General features: G+C 44.0%; 1 protein-coding gene across 1 annotated transcript in view; it reads right to left on the bottom strand.

Annotated features, from left to right (window-relative positions):
• LOC118378207 (integrin alpha-9-like) overlaps positions 1–22,156 on the bottom strand; it is a 185,405-nt gene that overhangs the window by 60,991 nt on the left and 102,258 nt on the right. The window contains 1 exon segment of the mRNA XM_052470796.1: positions 12,415–12,567. Coding sequence (XP_052326756.1) covers positions 12,415–12,567 — 153 coding nt within the window.

Raw genomic sequence — 22,156 nt, 5'->3', positions numbered from 1 at the left:
ATCCACAAGTCTGGTTCATCCTTGGGAGAAATTTCCAAACGCCTGAAGGTACCACGTTCATCTGTACAAACAATAGTACGCAAGTATAAACACCATGGGATCATGCAGCCATTATACCGCTCAGGAAGGAGACGCGTTCTGTCTCCTAGAGATGAATGTACTTGTGTGAAATGTGCAAATCAATCCCAGAACAACAGCAACATCTCAAGACATCAGTCAGGAAGTTAAAGTTTGGTCGCAAATGGGTCTTCCAAATAGACAATGACCCCAAGCATACTTCCAAAGTTGTGGCAAAATGGCTTAAGGACAAAACAAAGTCAAGGTATTGGAGTCGCCCTCACCTCAATCCCATAGAACATTTGTGGGCAGAACTGAAAAAGCGTGTGTGAGCAAGGAGGCATACAAACCTGACTCGGTTACACCAGATCTGTCAAGAGGAACTGGCCACAATTCACCCAATTTATTGTGGGAAGCTTGTGGATTGCTACCCGAAACGTTTGACTCAGTTAAACAATTTAAAGGCAATCCTACCCAATACTAATTGAGTGTATGTAAACTTCTGATCCACTGGGAATGTGATGAAAGAAATACAAGCTGAAATAAATCACTCTCTACTAATTTCCTGACATTTCACATTCTTAAAGTGGTGATCCTAACTGACCTAAAACAGGGATTTTTTTACTAGGATTAAATGTCAGGAATTGTGAAAACTGAGTTTAAATGTAGTTGGCTAAGGTGTATGTAAACTTCCGACTTCAACTGTAGGTAGAACAGCTGTAGCCTGTTACCTCATTCAACCTAGATATATGCAGCACAACAGCTGTAGCCTGTTACCTCATTCAACCTAGATATATGCAACACAACAGGTGTAGCCGGTTACCTCATTCAACCTAGATATATGCAACACAACAGCTGTAGCCTGTCACCTCATTCAATCCAGGCTGAATCACAACTGACCGTGATTGGGAGTCCCATAGGGGGGGGCGCACATTTGGCCCAACATCGTCAGGGTTTGGCTGGTATAGGCCATCATTGTAAATAAGAATTTGTTCTTAACTTACTTTCCTAGTTAAATGAAGGTTAAATAAAAAATACAATAAACCTTAGCTATAGGCACCACAATAGCTCATGAACAGCAAATCAAAGAACTACCCAGGCCCCTCTTTACGCTGCTGCTACTCTTAGTTTATTATCTATGCATAGTCCCATTTAACTCTACCTACATGTACATATTACTTCAATTACCTCAACTAACTGGTGCCCCCACACACTGACTCTGTACCGGTCCCCACTGTATACAGCCTCGCTTGTTATTTTACTGCTGATGTTTAATTGTGTTACTTTTATTTTCTATTTTTTTTAACTTAACACTTTTTTATTTTATTTTTATTTATTCTTATAGCATTGTTGGTTATTAGCATGGTTGGTTAAGGGCTGGTAAGTAAGCATTTCACTGTAAGGTAACACCTGTTATATTTGGCATGTGACAAATCAAATTTGATTTCAACCTAGAATAGGCAACAACAGCTGTAGCCTGTTACCCCATTCAACCTAGATAATAGGCAACAACAGCTGTAGCCTGTTACCTCATTCAACCTAGATAATAGGCAACAACAGCTGTAGCCTGTTACCTCATTCAACCTAGATAATAGGCAACAACAGCTGTAGCCTGTTACCTCATTCAACCTAGATATTAGGCAACAACAGCTGTAGCCTGTTACCTATTCAACCTAGATAATAGGCAACAACAGCTGTAGCCTGTTACGTCATTCAACCTAGATATTAGGCAACAACAGCTGTAGCCTGTTACCTCATTCAACCTAGATAATAGGCAACAACAGCTGTAGCCTGTTACCTCATTCAACCTAGATAATAGGCAACAACAGCTGTAGCCTGTTACCTCATTCAACCTAGATATTAGGCAACAACAGCTGTAGCCTGTTACCTCATTCAACCTAGATATATGCAGCACAACAGCTGTAGCCTGTTACCTCATTCAACCTAGATATTAGGCAACAACAGCTGTAGCCTGTTACCTCATTCAACCTAGATATTAGGCAACAACAGCTGTAGCCTGTTACCTGATTCAACCTAGATAATACGCAACAATAGTTGTAGCCTGTTACCTCATTCAACCTAGATAATAGGCAACAACAGCTGTAGCCTGTTACCTCATTCAACCTAGATAATAGGCAACAACAGCTGTAGCCTGTTACCCCATTCAACCTAGATAATAGGCAACAACAGCTGTAGCCTGTTACCTCATTCAACCTAGATAATTGGCAACAACAGCTGTAGCCTGTTACCTCATTCAACCTAGATATTAGGCAACAACAGCTGGAGCCTGTTACCTCATTCAACCTAGATAATAGGCAACAACAGCTGTAGCCTGTTACCTCATTCAACCTAGATATTAGGCAACAACAGCTGTAGCCTGTTACCTCATTCAACCTAGATATATGCAGCACAACAGCTGTAGCCTGTTACCTCATTCAACCTAGATAATAGACAACAACAGCTGTAGCCTGCTACCCCATTCAACCTAGATAATAGGCAACAACAGCTGTAGCCTGTTACCCCATTCAACCTAGATAATAGGCAACAACAGCTGTTGCCTGTTACCTCATTCAACCTATATATATGCAACACAACAGCTGTAGCCTGTTACCTCATTCAACCTAGACATATGCAACACAACAGCTGTAGCCTGTTACCTCATTCAACCTAGATAATAGGCAACAACAGCTGTAGCCTGTTACCTCATTCAACCTATATATATGCAACACAACAGCTGTAGCCTGTTACCTCATTCAACCTAGACATATGCAACACAACAGCTGTAGCCTTTTACCTCATTCAACCTAGACATATGCAACACAACAGCTGTAGCCTGTTACCTCATTCAACCTAGATAATAGGCAACAACAGCTGTTGCCTGTTACCTCATTCAACCTATATATATGCAACACAACAGCTGTAGCCTGTTACCTCATTCAACCTAGACATATGCAACACAACAGCTGTAGCCTTTTACCTCATTCAACCTAGACATATGCAACACAACAGCTGTAGCCTGTTACCTCATTCAACCTAGATATATGCAACACAACAGCTGTAGCCTGTTACCTCATGCAACCTAGATATATGCAACACAACAGCTGTAGCCTGTTACCTCATTCAACCTAGACATATGCAACACAACAGCTGTAGCCTGTTACCTCATTCAACCTAGATAATAGGCAACAACAGCTGTAGCCTGTTACCTCATTCAACCTAGATAATAGGCAACAACAGCTGTAGCCTGTTACCCCATTCAACCTAGATAATAGGCAACAACAGCTGTAGCCTGTTACCCCATTCAACCTAGATAATAATAGGCAACAACAGCTGTAGCCTGTTACCTCATTCAACCTATATATATGCAACACAACAGCTGTAGCCTGTTACCTCATTCAACCTAGACATATGCATATACAGCTGTAGCCTGTTACCTCATTCAACCTAGATATATGCAACACAACAGCTGTAGCCTGTTACCCCATTCAACCTAGATAATAGGCAACAACAGCTGTAGCCTGTTACCCCATTCAACCTAGATAATAGGCAACAACAGCTGTAGCCTGTTACCTCATTCAACCTATATATATGCAACACAACAGCTGTAGCCTGTTACCTCATTCAACCTAGACATATGCATATACAGCTGTAGCCTGTTACCTCATTCAACCTAGATATATGCAACACAACAGCTGTAGCCTGTCACCTCATTCAATCCAGGCTGAATCACAACTGACCGTGATTGGGAGTCCTCATTCAGGGGGCGCACATTTGGCCCAACATCGTCAGGGTTTGGCTGGTATAGGCCATCATTGTAAATAAGAATTTGTTCTTAACTTACTTTCCTAGTTAAATGAAGGTTAAATAAAAATACAATAAACCTTAGCTATAGGCACCACAATAGCTCATGAACAGCAAATCAAAGAACTACCCAGGCCCCTCTTTACGCTGCTGCTACTCTTAGTTTATTATCTATGCATAGTCCCATTTAACTCTACCTACATGTACATATTACTTCAATTACCTCAACTAACTGGTGCCCCCACACACTGACTCTGTACCGGTCCCCACTGTATACAGCCTCGCTTGTTATTTTACTGCTGATGTTTAATTGTGTTACTTTTATTTTCTATTTTTTTTAACTTAACACTTTTTTATTTTATTTTTATTTATTCTTATAGCATTGTTGGTTATTAGCATGGTTGGTTAAGGGCTGGTAAGTAAGCATTTCACTGTAAGGTAACACCTGTTATATTCAACCTAGATAATAGGCAACAACAGCTGTAGCCTGTTACCCCATTCAACCTAGATAATAGGCAACAACAGCTGTAGCCTGTTACCTCATTCAACCTAGATATTAGGCAACAACAGCTGTAGCCTGTTACCTCATTCAACCTAGATAATAGGCAACAACAGCTGTAGCCTGTTACCTCATTCAACCTAGATATTAGGCAACAACAGCTGTAGCCTGTTACCCCATTCAACCTAGATAATAGGCAACAACAGCTGTAGCCTGTTACCTCATTCAACCTAGATATTAGGCAACAACAGCTGTAGACTGTTACCTCATTCAACCTAGATAATAGGCAACAACAGCTGTAGCCTGTTACCTCATTCAACCTAGATAATAGGCAACAACAGCTGTAGCCTGTTACCTCATTCAACCTAGATATTAGGCAACAACAGCTGTAGCCTGTTACCTCATTCAACCTAGATATATGCAGCACAACAGCTGTAGCCTGTTACCTCATTCAACCTAGATAATAGGCAACAACAGCTGTGTAGCCCGTTACCTCATTCAACCTAGATATTAGGCAACAACAGCTGTAGCCTGTTACCCCATTCAACCTAGATAATACGCAACAATAGTTGTAGCCTGTTACCTCATTCAACCTAGATATTAGGCAACAACAGCTGTAGCCTGTTACCTCATTCAACCTAGATAATAGGCAACAACAGCTGTAGCCTGTTACCCCATTCAACCTAGATAATAGGCAACAACAGCTGTAGCCTGTTACCTCATTCAACCTAGATAATAGGCAACAACAGCTGTAGCCTGTTACCTCATTCAACCTAGATAATAGGCAACAACAGCTGTAGCCTGTTACCCCATTCAACCTAGATAATAGGCAACAACAGCTGTAGCCTGTTACCTCATTCAACCTAGATAATTGGCAACAACAGCTGTAGCCTGTTACCCCATTCAACCTAGACATATGCAACACAACAGCTGTAGCCTTTTACCTCATTCAACCTAGACATATGCAACACAACAGCTGTAGCCTGTTACCTCATTCAACCTAGATAATAGGCAACAACAGCTGTTGCCTGTTACCTCATTCAACCTATATATATGCAACACAACAGCTGTAGCCTGTTACCTCATTCAACCTAGACATATGCAACACAACAGCTGTAGCCTTTTACCTCATTCAACCTAGACATATGCAACACAACAGCTGTAGCCTGTTACCTCATTCAACCTAGATAATAGGCAACAACAGCTGTTGCCTGTTACCTCATTCAACCTATATATATGCAACACAACAGCTGTAGCCTGTTACCTCATTCAACCTAGACATATGCAACACAACAGCTGTAGCCTTTTACCTCATTCAACCTAGACATATGCAACACAACAGCTGTAGCCTGTTACCTCATTCAACCTAGATATATGCAACACAACAGCTGTAGCCTGTTACCTCATGCAACCTAGATATATGCAACACAACAGCTGTAGCCTGTTACCTCATTCAACCTAGACATATGCAACACAACAGCTGTAGCCTGTTACCTCATTCAACCTAGATAATAGGCAACAACAGCTGTAGCCTGTTACCTCATTCAACCTAGATAATAGGCAACAACAGCTGTAGCCTGTTACCCCATTCAACCTAGATAATAGGCAACAACAGCTGTAGCCTGTTACCCCATTCAACCTAGATAATAGGCAACAACAGCTGTAGCCTGTTACCTCATTCAACCTATATATATGCAACACAACAGCTGTAGCCTGTTACCTCATTCAACCTAGACATATGCATATACAGCTGTAGCCTGTTACCTCATTCAACCTAGATATATGCAACACAACAGCTGTAGCCTGTTACCCCATTCAACCTAGATAATAGGCAACAACAGCTGTAGCCTGTTACCTCATTCAACCTAGATATTAGGCAACAACAGCTGTAGCCTGTTACCTCATTCAACCTAGATAATAGGTAACAACAGCTGTAGCCTGTTACCTCATTCAACCTAGATATTAGGCAACAACAGCTGTAGCCTGTTACCTCATTCAACCTAGATATTAGGCAACAACAGCTGTAGCCTGTTACCTCATTCAACCTAGATATATGCAGCACAACAGCTGTAGTCTGTTACCTCATTCATCCTAGATAATAGGCAACAACAGCTGTAGCCTGTTACCCCATTCAACCTAGATAATTGGCAACAACAGCTGTAGCCTGTTACCCCATTCAACCTAGATAATAGGCAACAACAGCTGTAGCCTGTTACCTCATTCAACCTAGATATTAGGCAACAACAGCTGTAGCCTGTTACCTCATTCAACCTAGATATATGCAGCACAACAGCTGTAGTCTGTTACCTCATTCATCCTAGATAATAGGCAACAACAGCTGTAGCCTGTTACCCCATTCAACCTAGATAATTGGCAACAACAGCTGTAGCCTGTTACCCCATTCAACCTAGATAATAGGCAACAACAGCTGTAGCCTGTTACCTCATTCAACCTAGATATTAGGCAACAACAGCTGTAGCCTGTTACCCCATTCAACCTAGATAATAGGCAACAACAGCTGTAGCCTGTTACCCCATTCAACGTAGATAATAGGCAACAACAGCTGTAGCCTGTTACCTCATTCAACCTAGATAATTGGCAACAACAGCTGTAGCCTGTTACCCCATTCAACCTAGATAATAGGCAACAACAGCTGTAGCCTGTTACCTCATTCAACCTAGATAATAGGCAACAACAGCTGTAGCCTGTTACCCCATTCAACCTAGATAATAGGCAACAACAGCTGTAGCCTGTTACCTCATTCAACCTAGATAATTGGCAACAACAGCTGTAGCCTGTTACCCCATTCAACCTAGATAATAGGCAACAACAGCTGTAGCCTGTTACCTCATTCAACCTATATATATGCAACACAACAGCTGTAGCCTGTTACCTCATTCAACCTAGACATATGCAACACAACAGCTGTAGCCTGTTACCTCATTCAACCTAGATATATGCAACACAACAGCTGTAGCCTGTTACCTCATTCAACCTAGATAATAGGCAACAACAGCTGTAGCCTGTTACCTCATTCAACCTAGATATTAGGCAACAACAGCTGGAGCCTGTTACCTGATTCAACCTAGATAATAGGCAACAAACAACAGCTGTAGCCTGTTACCTCATTCAACCTAGATATTAGGCAACAACAGCTGTAGCCTGTTACCTCATTCAACCTAGATATATGCAGCACAATAGCTGTAGCCTGTTACCTCATTCAACCTAGATAATAGGCAACAACAGCTGTAGCCTGTTACCTCATTCAACCTAGATATTAGGCAACAACAGCTGTAGCCTGTTACCCCATTCAACCTAGATAATAGGCAACAACAGTTGTAGCCTGTTACCCCATTCAACCTAGATAATTGGCAACAACAGCTGTAGCCTGTTACCCCATTCAACCTAGATAATAGGCAACAACAGCTGTAGCCTGTTACCTCATTCAACCTAGATATTAGGCAACAACAGCTGTAGCCTGTTACCTCATTCAACCTAGATAATAGGCAACAACAGCTGTAGCCTGTTACCTCATTCAACCTAGATAATAGGCAACAACAGCTGTAGCCTGTTACCTCATTCAACCTAGATATATGCAGCACAACAGCTGTAGCCTGTTACCTCATTCAACCTAGATATTAGGCAACAACAGCTGTAGCCTGTTACCTCATTCAACCTAGATAATAGGCAACAACAGCTGTAGCCTGTTACCTCATTCAACCTAGATATATGCAGCACAACAGCTGTAGCCTGTTACCTCATTCAACCTAGATATTAGGCAACAACAGCTGTAGCCTGTTACATCATTCAACCTAGATATTAGGCAACAACAGCTGTAGCCTGTTACCTCATTCAACCTAGATAATAGGCAACAACAGCTGTAGCCTGTTACCCCATTCAACCTAGATAATAGGCAACAACAGCTGTAGCCTGTTACCTCATTCAACCTAGATAATTGGCAACAACAGCTGTAGCCTGTTACCCCATTCAACCTAGATAATAGGCAACAACAGCTGTAGCCTGTTACCTCATTCAACCTAGATAATAGGCAACAACAGCTGTAGCCTGTTACCTCATTCAACCTAGATATTAGGCAACAACAGCTGTAGCCTGTGACCCCATTCAACCTAGATAATAGGCAACAACAGCTGTATCCTGTTACCTCATTCAACCCAGATATTAGGCAACAACAGCTGTAGCCTGTTACCTCATTCAACCTAGATATTAGGCAACAACAGCTGTAGCCTGTTACCTCATTCAACCTAGATATATGCAGCACAACAGCTGTAGTCTGTTACCTCATTCATCCTAGATAATAGGCAACAACAGCTGTAGCCTGTTACCCCATTCAACCTAGATAATTGGCAACAACAGCTGTAGCCTGTTACCCCATTCAACCTAGATAATAGGCAACAACAGCTGTAGCCTGTTACCTCATTCAACCTAGATATTAGGCAACAACAGCTGTAGCCTGTTACCTCATTCAACCTAGATAATAGGCAACAACAGCTGTAGCCTGTTACCTCATTCAACCTAGATATTAGGCAACAACAGCTGTAGCCTGTTACCTCATTCAACCTAGATAATTGGCAACAACAGCTGTAGCCTGTTACCCCATTCAACCTAGATAATAGGCAACAACAGCTGTAGCCTGTTACCTCATTCAACCTAGATATTAGGCAACAACAGCTGTAGCCTGTTACCCCATTCAACCTAGATAATAGGCAACAATAGTTGTAGCCTGTTACCTCATTCAACCTAGATAATAGGCAACAACAGCTGTAGCCTGTTACCTCATTCAACCTAGATAATTGGCAACAACAGCTGTAGCCTGTTACCCCATTCAACCTAGATAATAGGCAACAACAGCTGTAGCCTGTTACCTCATTCAACCTAGATAATAGGCAACAACAGCTGTAGCCTGTTACCTCATTCAACCTAGATAATAGGCAACAACAGCTGTAGCCTGTTACCCCATTCAACCTAGATAATAGGCAACAACAGCTGTAGCCTGTTACCCCATTCAACCTAGATAATAGGCAACAACAGCTGTAGCCTGTTACCTCATTCAACCTAGATATTAGGCAACAACAGCTGTAGCCTGTTACCTCATTCAACCTAGATATATGCAGCACAACAGCTGTAGCCTGTTACCTCATTCAACCTAGATAATAGGCAACAACAGCTGTAGCCTGTTACCCCATTCAACCTAGATAATAGGCAACAACAGCTGTAGCCTGTTACCCCATTCAACCTAGATAATAGGCAACAACAGCTGTAGCCTGTTACCTCATTCAACCTAGATAATAGGCAACAACAGCTGTAGCCTGTTACCTCATTCAACCTAGATAATAGGCAACAACAGCTGTAGCCTGTTACCTCATTCAAACTAGATAATAGGCAACAACAGCTGTAGCCTGTTACCTCATTCAACCTAGATAATAGGCAACAACAGCTGTAGCCTGTTACCTCATTCAACCTAGATAATAGGCAACAACAGCTGTAGCTTGTTACCTCATTCAAACCTAGATAATAGGCAACAACAGCTGTAGCCTGTTACCTCATTCAACCTAGATAATAGGCAACAACAGCTGTAGCCTGTTACCTCATTCAACCTAGATAATAGGCAACAACAGCTGTAGCCTGTTACCTCATTCAACCTAGATATTAGGCAACAACAGCTGTAGCCTGTTACCTCATTCAACCTAGATATTATGCAGCACAACAGCTGTAGCCTGTTACCTCATTCAACCTAGATAATAGGCAACAACAGCTGTAGCCTGTTACCCCATTCAACCTAGATAATAGGCAACAACAGCTGTAGCCTGTTACCCCATTCAACCTAGATAATAGGCAACAACAGCTGTAGCCTGTTACCTCATTCAACCTAGATAATAGGCAACAACAGCTGTAGCCTGTTACCCCATTCAACCTAGATAATAGGCAACAACAGCTGTAGCCTGTTACCTCATTCAACCTAGATAATAGGCAACAACAGCTGTAGCCTGTTACCTCATTCAACCTAGATAATAGGCAACAACAGCTGTAGCCTGTTACCTCATTCAACCTAGATAATAGGCAACAACAGCTGTAGCCTGTTACCTCATTCAACCTAGATATATGCAGCACAACAGCTGTAGCCTGTTACCTCATTCAACCTAGATAATAGGCAACAACAGCTGTAGCCTGTTACCTCATTCAACCTAGATATTAGGCAACAACAGCTGTAGCCTGTTACCCCATTCAACCTAGATAATAGGCAACAATAGTTGTAGCCTGTTACCTCATTCAACCTAGATAATAGGCAACAACAGCTGTAGCCTGTTACCCCATTCAACCTAGATAATAGGCAACAACAGCTGTAGCCTGTTACCTCATTCAACCTAGATAATTGGCAACAACAGCTGTAGCCTGTTACCCCATTCAACCTAGATAATAGGCAACAACAGCTGTAGCCTGTTACCTCATTCAACCTAGATATTAGGCAACAACAGCTGTAGCCTGTTACCTCATTCAACCTAGATAATAGGCAACAACAGCTGTAGCCTGTTACCTCATTCAACCTAGATAATAGGCAACAACAGCTGTAGCCTGTTACCCCATTCAACCTAGATAATAGGCAACAACAGCTGTAGCCTGTTACCCCATTCAACCTAGATAATAGGCAACAACAGCTGTAGCCTGTTACCTCATTCAACCTAGATATTAGGCAACAACAGCTGTAGCCTGTTACCTCATTCAACCTAGATATATGCAGCACAACAGCTGTAGCCTGTTACCTCATTCAACCTAGATAATAGGCAACAACAGCTGTAGCCTGCTACCCCATTCAACCTAGATAATAGTCAACAACAGCTGTAGCCTGTTACCCCATTCAACCTAGATAATAGGCAACAACAGCTGTAGCCTGTTACATCATTCAACCTAGATAATAGGCAACAACAGCTGTAGCCTGTTACCTCATTCAACCTAGATAATAGGCAACAACAGCTGTAGCCTGTTACCCCATTCAACCTAGATAATAGGCAACAACAGCTGTAGCCTGTTACCTCATTCAACCTAGATAATAGGCAACAACAGCTGTAGCCTGTTACCTCATTCAACCTAGATAATAGGCAACAACAGCTGTAGCCTGTTACCTCATTCAACCTAGATAATAGGCAACAACAGCTGTAGCCTGTTACCCCATTCAACCTAGATAATAGGCAACAACAGCTGTAGCCTGTTACCTCATTCAACCTAGATAATAGGCAACAACAGCTGTAGCCTGTTACCTCATTCAACCTAGATAATAGGCAACAACAGCTGTAGCCTGTTACCTCATTCAACCTAGATAATAGGCAACAACAGCTGTAGCCTGTTACCTCATTCAACCTAGATAATAGGCAACAACAGCTGTAGCCTGTTACCTCATTCAACCTAGATAATAGGCAACAACAGCTGTAGCCTGTTACCTCATTCAACCTAGATAATAAGCAACAACAGCTGTAGCCTGTTACCCCATTCAACCTAGATAATAGGCAACAACAGCTGTAGCCTGTTACCCCATTCAACCTAGATAATAGGCAACAACAGCTGTAGCCTGTTACCTCATTCAACCTAGATAATAGGCAACAACAGCTGTAGCCTGTTACCCCATTCAACCTAGATAATAGGCAACAACAGCTGTAGCCTGTTACCCCATTCAACCTAGATAATAGGCAACAACAGCTGTAGCCTGTTACCTCATTCAACCTAGATAATAGGCAACAACAGCTGTAGCCTGTTACCTCATTCAACCTAGATAATAAGCAACAACAGCTGTAGCCTGTTACCCCATTCAACCTAGATAATAGGCAACAACAGCTGTAGCCTGTTACCCCATTCAACCTAGATAATAGGCAACAACAGCTGTAGCCTGTTACCTCATTCAACCTAGATAATAGGCAACAACAGCTGTAGCCTGTTACCTCATTCAACCTAGATAATAGGCAACAACAGCTGTAGCCTGCTACCCCATTCAACCTAGATAATAGTCAACAACAGCTGTAGCCTGTTACCCCATTCAACCTAGATACCTCATTCTTTGCTGCCATCTTGTCTCCTTTCCTCCAGCGCAGTACAGGTGTAAGAGCAGGCAGGTCTTTGTCCAGGTGACCGTTCACCACATGCTTCCCCAGGGTGTAAGCCACCTCAAAGGTGATGGCTGTGAATACGTCTTTCACGTCCTTCTGTAGAGACACAAAGAGAAACCAAATGGCAGTTCAAGCACAATGTAATTTCGGAACCCAGAACCAAATCTTGAATTGCTCAGATTGTTATGAGAAAGAGCCAGTGTTTAAGACCACCTAAAGCGAGACCGATTCAATACCAAGTATACACCTCACTATATAACAAAATATATGTGTACAATACCATTCAAAAGTTTGTGGTCACTTAGAAATGTTCTTGTTTTTGTAAGAAAAGCACATTTCCTGTCCATTAAAATAACATCAAATTGATCAGAAATACATTGTTAATGTTGTAAATGACTATTGTAGCTGGAAACGGCAGATTTTTTATGGAATATCTACATAGGCGTACAGAGGCCCATTAACAGCAACCTTCACTCCTGTGTTCCAACGGCATGTTGTGTTAGCTAATCCAAGTTTATCATTTTAAAAGGCTAACTGATCATTAGAAAACCCTTTTGCAATTATGTTAGCACAGTTGAAAACTGCTGTTCTGATTAAAGAAGCAATAAAACTGGCCTTCTTTAGACTAGTTGAGTATCTGGAGCATCAGCGTTTTGGGGTTCGATTACAGGCTCAAAATGGCTAGAAACAAAGAACGTTCTTCTGAAACTCGTCAGTCTATTCTTGTTCTGAGAAATGAAGGCTATTCCATGCGAGAAATTGCCAAGAAACTGAAGATCTCGTACAACGCTGTGTAATACTCCCTTCTTAGAGCAGGGCAAACTGGCTCTAACCAGAATAGAAAGAGGAGTGGGAGGCCCCGGTGCACAACTGAGCAAGAGGACAGGTCCATTAGAGTGTCTAGTTTAAGAAACAGACGCTTCACAAGTCCTCAACTGGCAGCTTCAAGAAAAGGTTAAGACGGGCAAAAGAACACAGACACTGGACAGAGGAAGGCCAGTATCCCAGAGTTGCGTCTTCACTGTTGACGTTGAGACTGGTATTTTGCAGGTACTATTTAATGAAGCTGCCAGTTGAGGACTTGTATTCACAATTTATTTTATTTTTAATTTAATACATATGGTGTGAAGTTGACACCATAGATTTGGGATGAATTGGACCGCAGAGTGAAGGAAAAGCAGCCAACAAGTGCTCAGCATATGTGGGAACTCCTTCAAGACTGTTGGAAAAGCATTCCAGATTAAGCTGGTTAAGAGAATGCCAAGAGTGTGCAAATCTGTCATCAAGGCAAAGGGTGGCTACTATGAAGAATCTCAAATATAGAATATATATACAAATATATATTTGTTTAACACTTTTTTGGTTACTACAGGATTCTATGTGTTATTTAATAGTTTTGATGTCTTCACTATTATTATACAATGTAGAGAATAGTACAAATAAAGAAAAACCCTGGAATGATCAGGTGTGTCCAAACTTTTGACTGGCACCGAATATATCTGAAGAATGAAATAAAACAAAGCTGTTTGACATAGAAACACCACATTTATCTGTAAAAAAAAACATTATTAAATATGAATAACATTCCACCCATGAGGCCAAAGAGGGAAATTTTGTTCCTTGACTGCAGGAAAGGGTTGTTTTAAATGATCATTATCTGGTGAGTGGAACTGTGTTTTTGTGATAATAATGCATTCTTTTTTTGTTTTTGCTCAATCTGATTGGGTGGGCAGGACCTAGCTCCCCAGTGGGTGGGCCTGTGTCCACCAGGCAAACTCATCCCTACACCCCAAACGCAAACAGCACATCACAAATAGCCTACTAACCAAGACTTCAAACTAAGTTTTTTCAATACCTGGTTTGCACACCCATTGTTGCCTAGTTAGCATTTACTGGTAGATATCATAAATTGAAACATCTTTCCTACCTAACGACTACCGATGTCATTCTGTGAGCTGATCCATGCCAAAACCAGTTGAGAGCTGCATACTCTTCCTGCCTGCAGACGATATTCTGCCGAAACTAGGCTGTGTGTGCTGCGCGCATATTCATATATTGCACATGTTTTGCACATGTTTTGCGATTGTGTAGTCCACTTTGTGCACTTTTCACTATTGTACTACATAAATGGTATATCTCTACTACACTACTTTGCATCAGTGGGGATTAAGAAGTGACAGTTGCTGTCCTTTTAGCAGCACAAACCTGTCACACACTAAAGTCCCCGGTCCAAATGGTTCGCCACTGCGCACACATTTCTACTGTTAAGATATTCATGTTTTGAGAAAAGAGTATATATTTGGCCTGGCTAAGCAGTTTTATGTTCTCGTTGAATGAAAGCTGATAATTATGAGTTTTTTACTCCGCTGTTCTCGGGAAGAAATTACAAGTCCTTCCTGTCCGAGTCAAGACCAAGTACAAATGTATCCGACACGAGACCGAGACACTCAAAATGCTGAGTACTACAACCCTGGAAAGAACCCTATTATGTTGACATCAGATAATGTCCTCTCTAGGTGCTATCAATCTGAACTTGACTGGTAATAAAAGGCCCTTCAGAAGTGGATATGGGCTTCAGAAGACCATGCCAACCCCATCTTTACTGGCTCCGATATTTTCTCCACTCATTGTCCTTTCAGCTCAACGCAGCTCGGTTTGGATTGGCTCAGTAGGGTGAAGAGGGTAAATGTAATACATATACTAAACAACTGGCATTGCATTGGCATGTACTGTACTCTATCCTTTCCACTGTGAGACCATACGACCTGAGAGAACCATAGAGAAAGTGTTTCTTTTGGCACGGGACTTGGAAACAACGAAAAGCAAAAAAACACAAGCTCTGAATATGATCAAACCCCACGTCCTCATTACAGAATACTGTTGGAAAAAGGACATGGGAAAATCACATCTTTATGTCTTTCTCTCTTTTCGTTTATTCTTTCCTGTCCATTAAACTTCACTCACTCAACCTTTAAAGAGCTAGAGACTCTGATGGTCAGGGGTTTGGCTCCATGTTACTGTCTGGTACCACTGACCGACCGGAGTGTCTCTCTTTGCCCATACTAGTGTCTGCCAGCTTGGAACCAAACCCCTCATGAGGGCTTCACGGTCTTTCGAACCAAACCCCTCATGAGGGCTTCACGGTCTTTCGAACCAAACCCCTCATGAGGGCTTCACGGTCTTTCGAACCAAACCCCTCATGAGGGCTTCACGGTCTTTCGAACCAAACCCCTCATGAGGGCTTCACGGTCTTTCGAACCAAACCCCTCATGAGGGCTTCACGGTCTTTCGAACCAAACCCCTCATGAGGGCTTCACGGTCTTTCGAACCAAACCCCTCATGAGGGCTTCACGGTCTTTCGAACCAAACCCCTCATGAGGGCTTCACGGTCTTTCGAACCAAACCCCTCATGAGGGCTTCACGGTCTTTCGAACCAAACCCCTCATGAGGGCTTCACGGTCTTTCGAACCAAACCCCTCATGAGGGCTTCACGGTCTTTCGAACCACACCCCTCATGAGGGCTTCATGGTCTTTTCTTCTCTGGTGGTCTCTTTCTCTCCCTCTATTTTTTTGTTGTTATTGTTTCGTTTTCCACCATCCATCAATCCACCCATCTCCTTCCTCTTTCAGGCCATATAGGAGACCTGAAGTTCTGTCTGGTTGGATTAACACATCAGCCCACACACACTTAAACACTCACACATTTAAACACTCACACACTTAAACACTCACACATTTAAACACTCACACACTGACATCCTCTGTGAAGGGGCAGCTGTCTGCTACATAGCAAAGTGAGAGAGTTATGGCAGGAAAGAGGAAAAGTGTGGATGTGGGCAGGACATGAATCATCAGAAACAGGCCCGGTTACAGGGCTGATTCCCCCATTGGGAGGGAGAAAATACTGCAGGCCGCCCCTATGATCATCAAGACCCAAATTAGAAACTTGACTAAAAGATTTATTGAATTATCCTCTTAGTACTATAGCTTACTTTGTCAAGTTTTTGGTAACGCACAGGTAAAAATACCAATATATGGAATCTTCTAAATGCTTTATCTGCTTTACTGTTGGTCATTGAATAAGTTATGAAGTCATTGTACTATATGATTGAAGTCGTTTTTTGTGAAATGTCACATTAAGCACAACACAAATATAACTGAATAGAATTTGATGGGTTTGGTTCCCAACCTTCCCATTTACATAACAGTGACAAGGCTCAGTACCATGGACGGACTATAGAAATATAATCTCATGTTAGCCGTGTTCAGCATGCCCAATGAGTGCACTGTCCAGGGGTTTTTCCTGCTCTAGTCATTCTATTTCCATGGGATGAGCACTGCTGACTGTTGACCACTGACCTACCATCCATCATTAAACTGTCTCAGAGACAGAGGCTGTGATATCGTGGGAGATGGAGACAGAGGCTGATATTGTGGGAGATGGAGACAGAGGCTGTGATATCGTGGGAGATGGAGACAGAGGCTGTGATATTGTGGGAGATGGAGACAGAGGCTGTGATATTGTGGGAGATGGAGACAGAGGCTGTGATATTGTGGGAGATGGAGACAGAGGCTGTGATATTGTGGGAGATGGAGACAGAGGCTGTGATATCGTGGGAGATGGAGACAGAGGCTGTGATATCGTGGGAGATGGAGACAGAGGCTGTGATATCGTGGGAGATGGAGACAGAGGCTGTGATATCGTGGGAGATGGAGACAGAGGCTGTGATATCGTGGGAGATGGAGACAGAGGCTGTGATATCGTGGGAGATGGAGACAGAGGCTGTGATATTGTGGGAGATGGAGACAGAGGCTGTGATATTGTGGGAGATGGAGACAGAGGCTGTGATATTGTGGGAGATGGAGACAGAGACTGTGATATCGTGGGAGATGGAGACAGAGGCTGTGATATTGTGGGAGATGGAGACAGAGGCTGTGATATTGTGGGAGATGGAGACAGAGGCTGTGAGGCTGGAGACAGAGGCTGATATCGTGGGAGATGGAGACAGAGGCTGTGATATCGTGGGAGATGGAGACAGAGGCTGTGATATTGTGGGAGATGGAGACAGAGGCTGTGATATTGTGGGAGATGGAGACAGAGGCTGTGATATTGTGGGAGATGGAGACAGAGACTGTGATATCGTGGGAGATGGAGACAGAGGCTGTGATATTGTGGGAGATGGAGACAGAGGCTGTGATATTGTGGGAGATGGAGACAGAGGCTGTGATATTGTGGGAGATGGAGACAGAGGCTGTGATATTGTGGGAGATGGAGACAGAGGCTGTGATATCGTGGGAGATGGAGACAGAGGCTGTGTTATTGTGGGAGATGGAGACAGAGGCTGTGATATTGTGGGAGATGGAGACAGAGGCTGTGATATTGTGGGAGATGGAGACAGAGGCTGTGATATCGTGGGAGATGGAGACAGAGGCTGATATTGTGGGAGATGGAGACAGAGGCTGTGATATCGTGGGAGATGGAGACAGAGGCTGTGATATTGTGGGAGATGGAGACAGAGGCTGTGTTATTGTGGGAGATGGAGACAGAGACTGATATTGTGGGAGATGGAGATAGAGGCTGTGATATTGTGGGAGATGGAGACAGAGGCTGATATTGTGGGAGATGGAGACAGAGGCTGTGATATCGTGGGAGATGGAGACAGAGGCTGTGATATCGTGGGAGATGGAGACAGAGGCGGTGATATTGTGGGAGATGGAGACAGAGACTGTGATATCGTGGGAGATGGAGACAGAGGCTGTGATATTGTGGGAGATGGAGACAGAGGCTGTGATATTGTGGGAGATGGAGACAGAGGCTGTGATATTGTGGGAGATGGAGACAGAGGCTGTGATATCGTGGGAGATGGAGACAGAGGCTGTGATATCGTGGGAGATGGAGACAGAGGCTGTGATATCGTGGGAGATGGAGACAGAGGCTGTGATATCGTGGGAGATGGAGACAGAGGCTGTGATATCGTGGGAGATGGAGACAGAGGCTGTGATATCGTGGGAGATGGAGACAGAGGCTGTGATATTGTGGGAGATGGAGACAGAGGCTGTGATATTGTGGGAGATGGAGACAGAGGCTGTGATATTGTGGGAGATGGAGACAGAGGCGGTGATATTGTGGGAGATGGAGACAGAGGCTGTGATATTGTGGGAGATGGAGACAGAGGCGGTGATATTGTGGGAGATGGAGACAGAGGCTGTGTTATTGTGGGAGATGGAGACAGAGACTGTGATATTGTGGGAGATGGAGACAGAGGCTGTGATATTGTGGGAGATGGAGACAGAGGCTGTGATATTGTGGGAGATGGAGACAGACTGTGATATTATGGGAGATGGAGACAGAGACTGTGATATTGTGGGAGATGGAGACAGAGACTGTGATATTGTGGGAGATGGAGACAGAGGCTGTGATATTGTGGGAAATGGTGACAGAGGCTGTGATATTGTGGGAGATGGAGACAGAGGCTGTGATATTGTGGGAAATGGAGACAGAGGCTGTGATATTGTGGGAGATGGAGACAGAGGCTGTGATATTGTGGGAGATGGAGACAGAGGCTGTGATATTGTGGGAGACAGAGGATGTGTCTCAAATGACACCCTATTCCTTATAGTGCACTACTTTTTTTTACCAGAGCCCTATTGAACCCTATTGAGCCCTAGCCAACAGTAGTGCACTATAAAGGGATTAGGGTGACATTTGGAATACAGGCACTGCCCGGTCCCAGGGAAGGAACAGAACAATGCGTGGCTGGACTCTGAGAATGAGTGAAACTTTCATTATATCGTGCTTCTACACCTGCATTGCTTGCTGTTTGGGGTTTTAGGCTGGGTTTCTGTACAGCACTTTGAGATATCAGCTGATGTACGAACGTCTATATAAATACATTTGATTTGATTTGATCCCCTTTATGTTAGGAAACAGTGGAGGTCATTGGTAAGCCCTGCTTTATTAGGCAGTTATTAATGTTCCCTATACCACCTGCCTCCAAAGCCCCAGTCTCACCCCCAGCCTTAGTTCTAGGCTCCGACCTCACCCCGACCACCCCAGCCTCCTACCACCACACTTCATCCCAGGCTCCTCCTCCTAGGGTGGTCCCATTCTTCAGTCCCAGCCCACCCCCACATCTCTCCCAAGCTCCTACCCCAGCTCCTGTGCACCACCACACCCCTCCCAGGCTCCTACCGCAGTCCCAGCCAACCCCACACACCCCTCCCAGGCTCCTACCGCAGTCCCAGCCCACCCCACACACCCCTCCCAGGCTCCTACCGCAGCCCCAGCCCACCCCACACACCCTCCCACCCCTACCCCATCACAGCGCTGCTGTTAACTACTGTATTTATAGAACACAGGAGTTCCTGAGCTCCAACTGAGACAGAGGCTGACTGGGTGTTAATGGCCTGGTGCTGTTAATTATCTGAATGGAATGGACCCACACAACAACTGGTCCTTACTTACAGTTACCTGGCACGCATGCATGCACGAGCATACGCAACACCTGCACAACACACACACACGAGTAACAAACACCGGTCACAGCGTCACACTCACAAATGAGAGACAACATTGCAGCAGATGACTCTCTACAGTCAAAGGCTGTCATTCTATGAACCAACGCTCGCCTCAGGGACGCTTTGTTTCATTCAAATGTACCTTTTCAAATAGGATGGAACACAAGCACGCCTAAGATGGGATGGGAGAGGATGACGGCCGTTTCATGGACTCAACCATGCCATTTGGATTGTTTTTTCACATTTTGTAACTAATTTTGTACATAATGTTGCTGCTACTGTCTCCTATGACTGAATAGAGCTTCTGGAAATCAGAACAGCGATTATTCACCTTGAACTAGACAAATAATTTATCTTTAATGAGTCGGACGAGAGAGATGTACTCCAGACACGCGAACAGGCTCTCATCCCCGTCATTCAAAGGAGAAAGAGACAGAAACGATATTGTGTAAAAAGAGATTGGGGTGCCTTGGATCTGCCGACGAGTGGCTAATCTGCCCTTGGCATCCGTACAACTGGCCAACATACAATCACTGGAAAATAAATTGGACATGCTAAAAGCACGTATATCCTATCAACGGGACATGAAAACTGTAATGTCTTATGTTTCACAGAGTAGTGGCTGAACGACGATATGAATAACATACAGCTGGTAGGTTATACATTGTATCGGCAGGATAGAACAGCAGCCTCTGGTAAGACATGGGGCGGCGGTCTATGCATATTTGTAAACAATAGCTGGTGCAAGATATCTAAGGAAGCCTCAAGGTTTTGCCCGCCTGAGGTAGAGTATCTCATGATAAGCTGTAGACCAGACTATCTACCTAGAGAGTTTTCATCTGTATTTTTGGTAGCTGTCCACAGACCGATGCTGGCACTACGACCTCACTCAGTGAGCTGTATACCTCCATAAGCAAACAGGAAAACACTAATCCATAGGTGGTGTTCTTTGTGGCCGGGGACTTTAATGCAGGCAAATTTAAATCCGTTTTCCCTCATTTCTACCAGCATGTTAAATGTGAAACCAGAGGAGAAAAAAAACTCTTGACCACCTTTATTCCAAACACCGAGACGCAAACAAAGCTGTCGCTCGCCCTCCATTTGGCAAGTATGACCATAATTATATCCTCCTGATTCCTGCTTATCAGCAAAAATGAAAGTAGGAGGCACCAGTGACTCGGTCAATAAACAAGTGGTCCGATGAAGCAGATGCTAAACTACAGGGCTGTTTAACTAGCACAGACTGGAATATGTTCCGGTATTCATCTGATGCCATTGAGGAGTACACCACATCAGTCACTGGCTTCATCAATAAGTGCATCGATGACGTCGTCCCTACAGTAACTGTACGTACATACATGCAGACGACACACAATTAATCTTCTCCTTCTGATGACCAGGTGGCGAATCGCATCTCTGCATGTCTGGCAGACATATCAGTGTGGATGACGGATCACCACCTCAAGCTGAACCTCGGCAAGACGGAGCTGCTCTTCCTCCCGGGGAAGGACTGCCCGTTCCATGATCTCGCCATCACGGTTGACAACTCCATTGTGTCCTCCTCCCAGAGCGCTAAGAACCTTGGCGTGATCCTGGACCCTGTCGTTCTCAACTAACATCAAGGCGGTGGCCCGTTCCTGTAGGTTCATGCTCTACAACATCCGCAGAGTACGATCCTGCCTCACACAGGAAGCGGCGCAGGTCCTAATCCAGGCACTTGTCATCTCCCGTCTGGATTACTGCAACTCGCTGTTGGCTGGGCTCCCTGCCTGTGCCATTAAACCCCTACAACTCATCCAGAACGCCGCAGCCCGTCTGGTGTTCAACCTTCCCAAGTTCTCTCACGTCACCCTGCTCCTCCGCTCTCTCCACTGGCTTCCAGTTGAAGCTCGCATCCGCTACAAGACCATGGTGCTTGCCTACGGAGCTGTGAGGGGAACGGCACCTCAGTACCTCCAGGCTCTGATCAGGCCCTACACCCAAACAAGGGCACTGCGTTCATCCACCTCTGGCCTGCTCGCCTCCCTACCACTGAGGAAGTACAGTTCCCGCTCAGCCCAGTCAAAACTGTTCGCTGCTCTGGCCCCCCAATGGTGGAACAAACTCCCTCACAACGCCAGGACAGCGGAGTCAATCACCACCTTCCGGAGACACCTGAAACCCCACC

Source organism: Oncorhynchus keta, chromosome 2 (genome assembly GCF_023373465.1).
Source record: "Oncorhynchus keta strain PuntledgeMale-10-30-2019 chromosome 2, Oket_V2, whole genome shotgun sequence".
In the NCBI taxonomy this organism is placed as follows: Eukaryota; Metazoa; Chordata; class Actinopteri; order Salmoniformes; family Salmonidae; genus Oncorhynchus; species Oncorhynchus keta.
The sequence above is the reverse complement of the archived record's forward strand: the minus strand, read 5'-3'. Positions and strand labels throughout refer to the sequence as shown.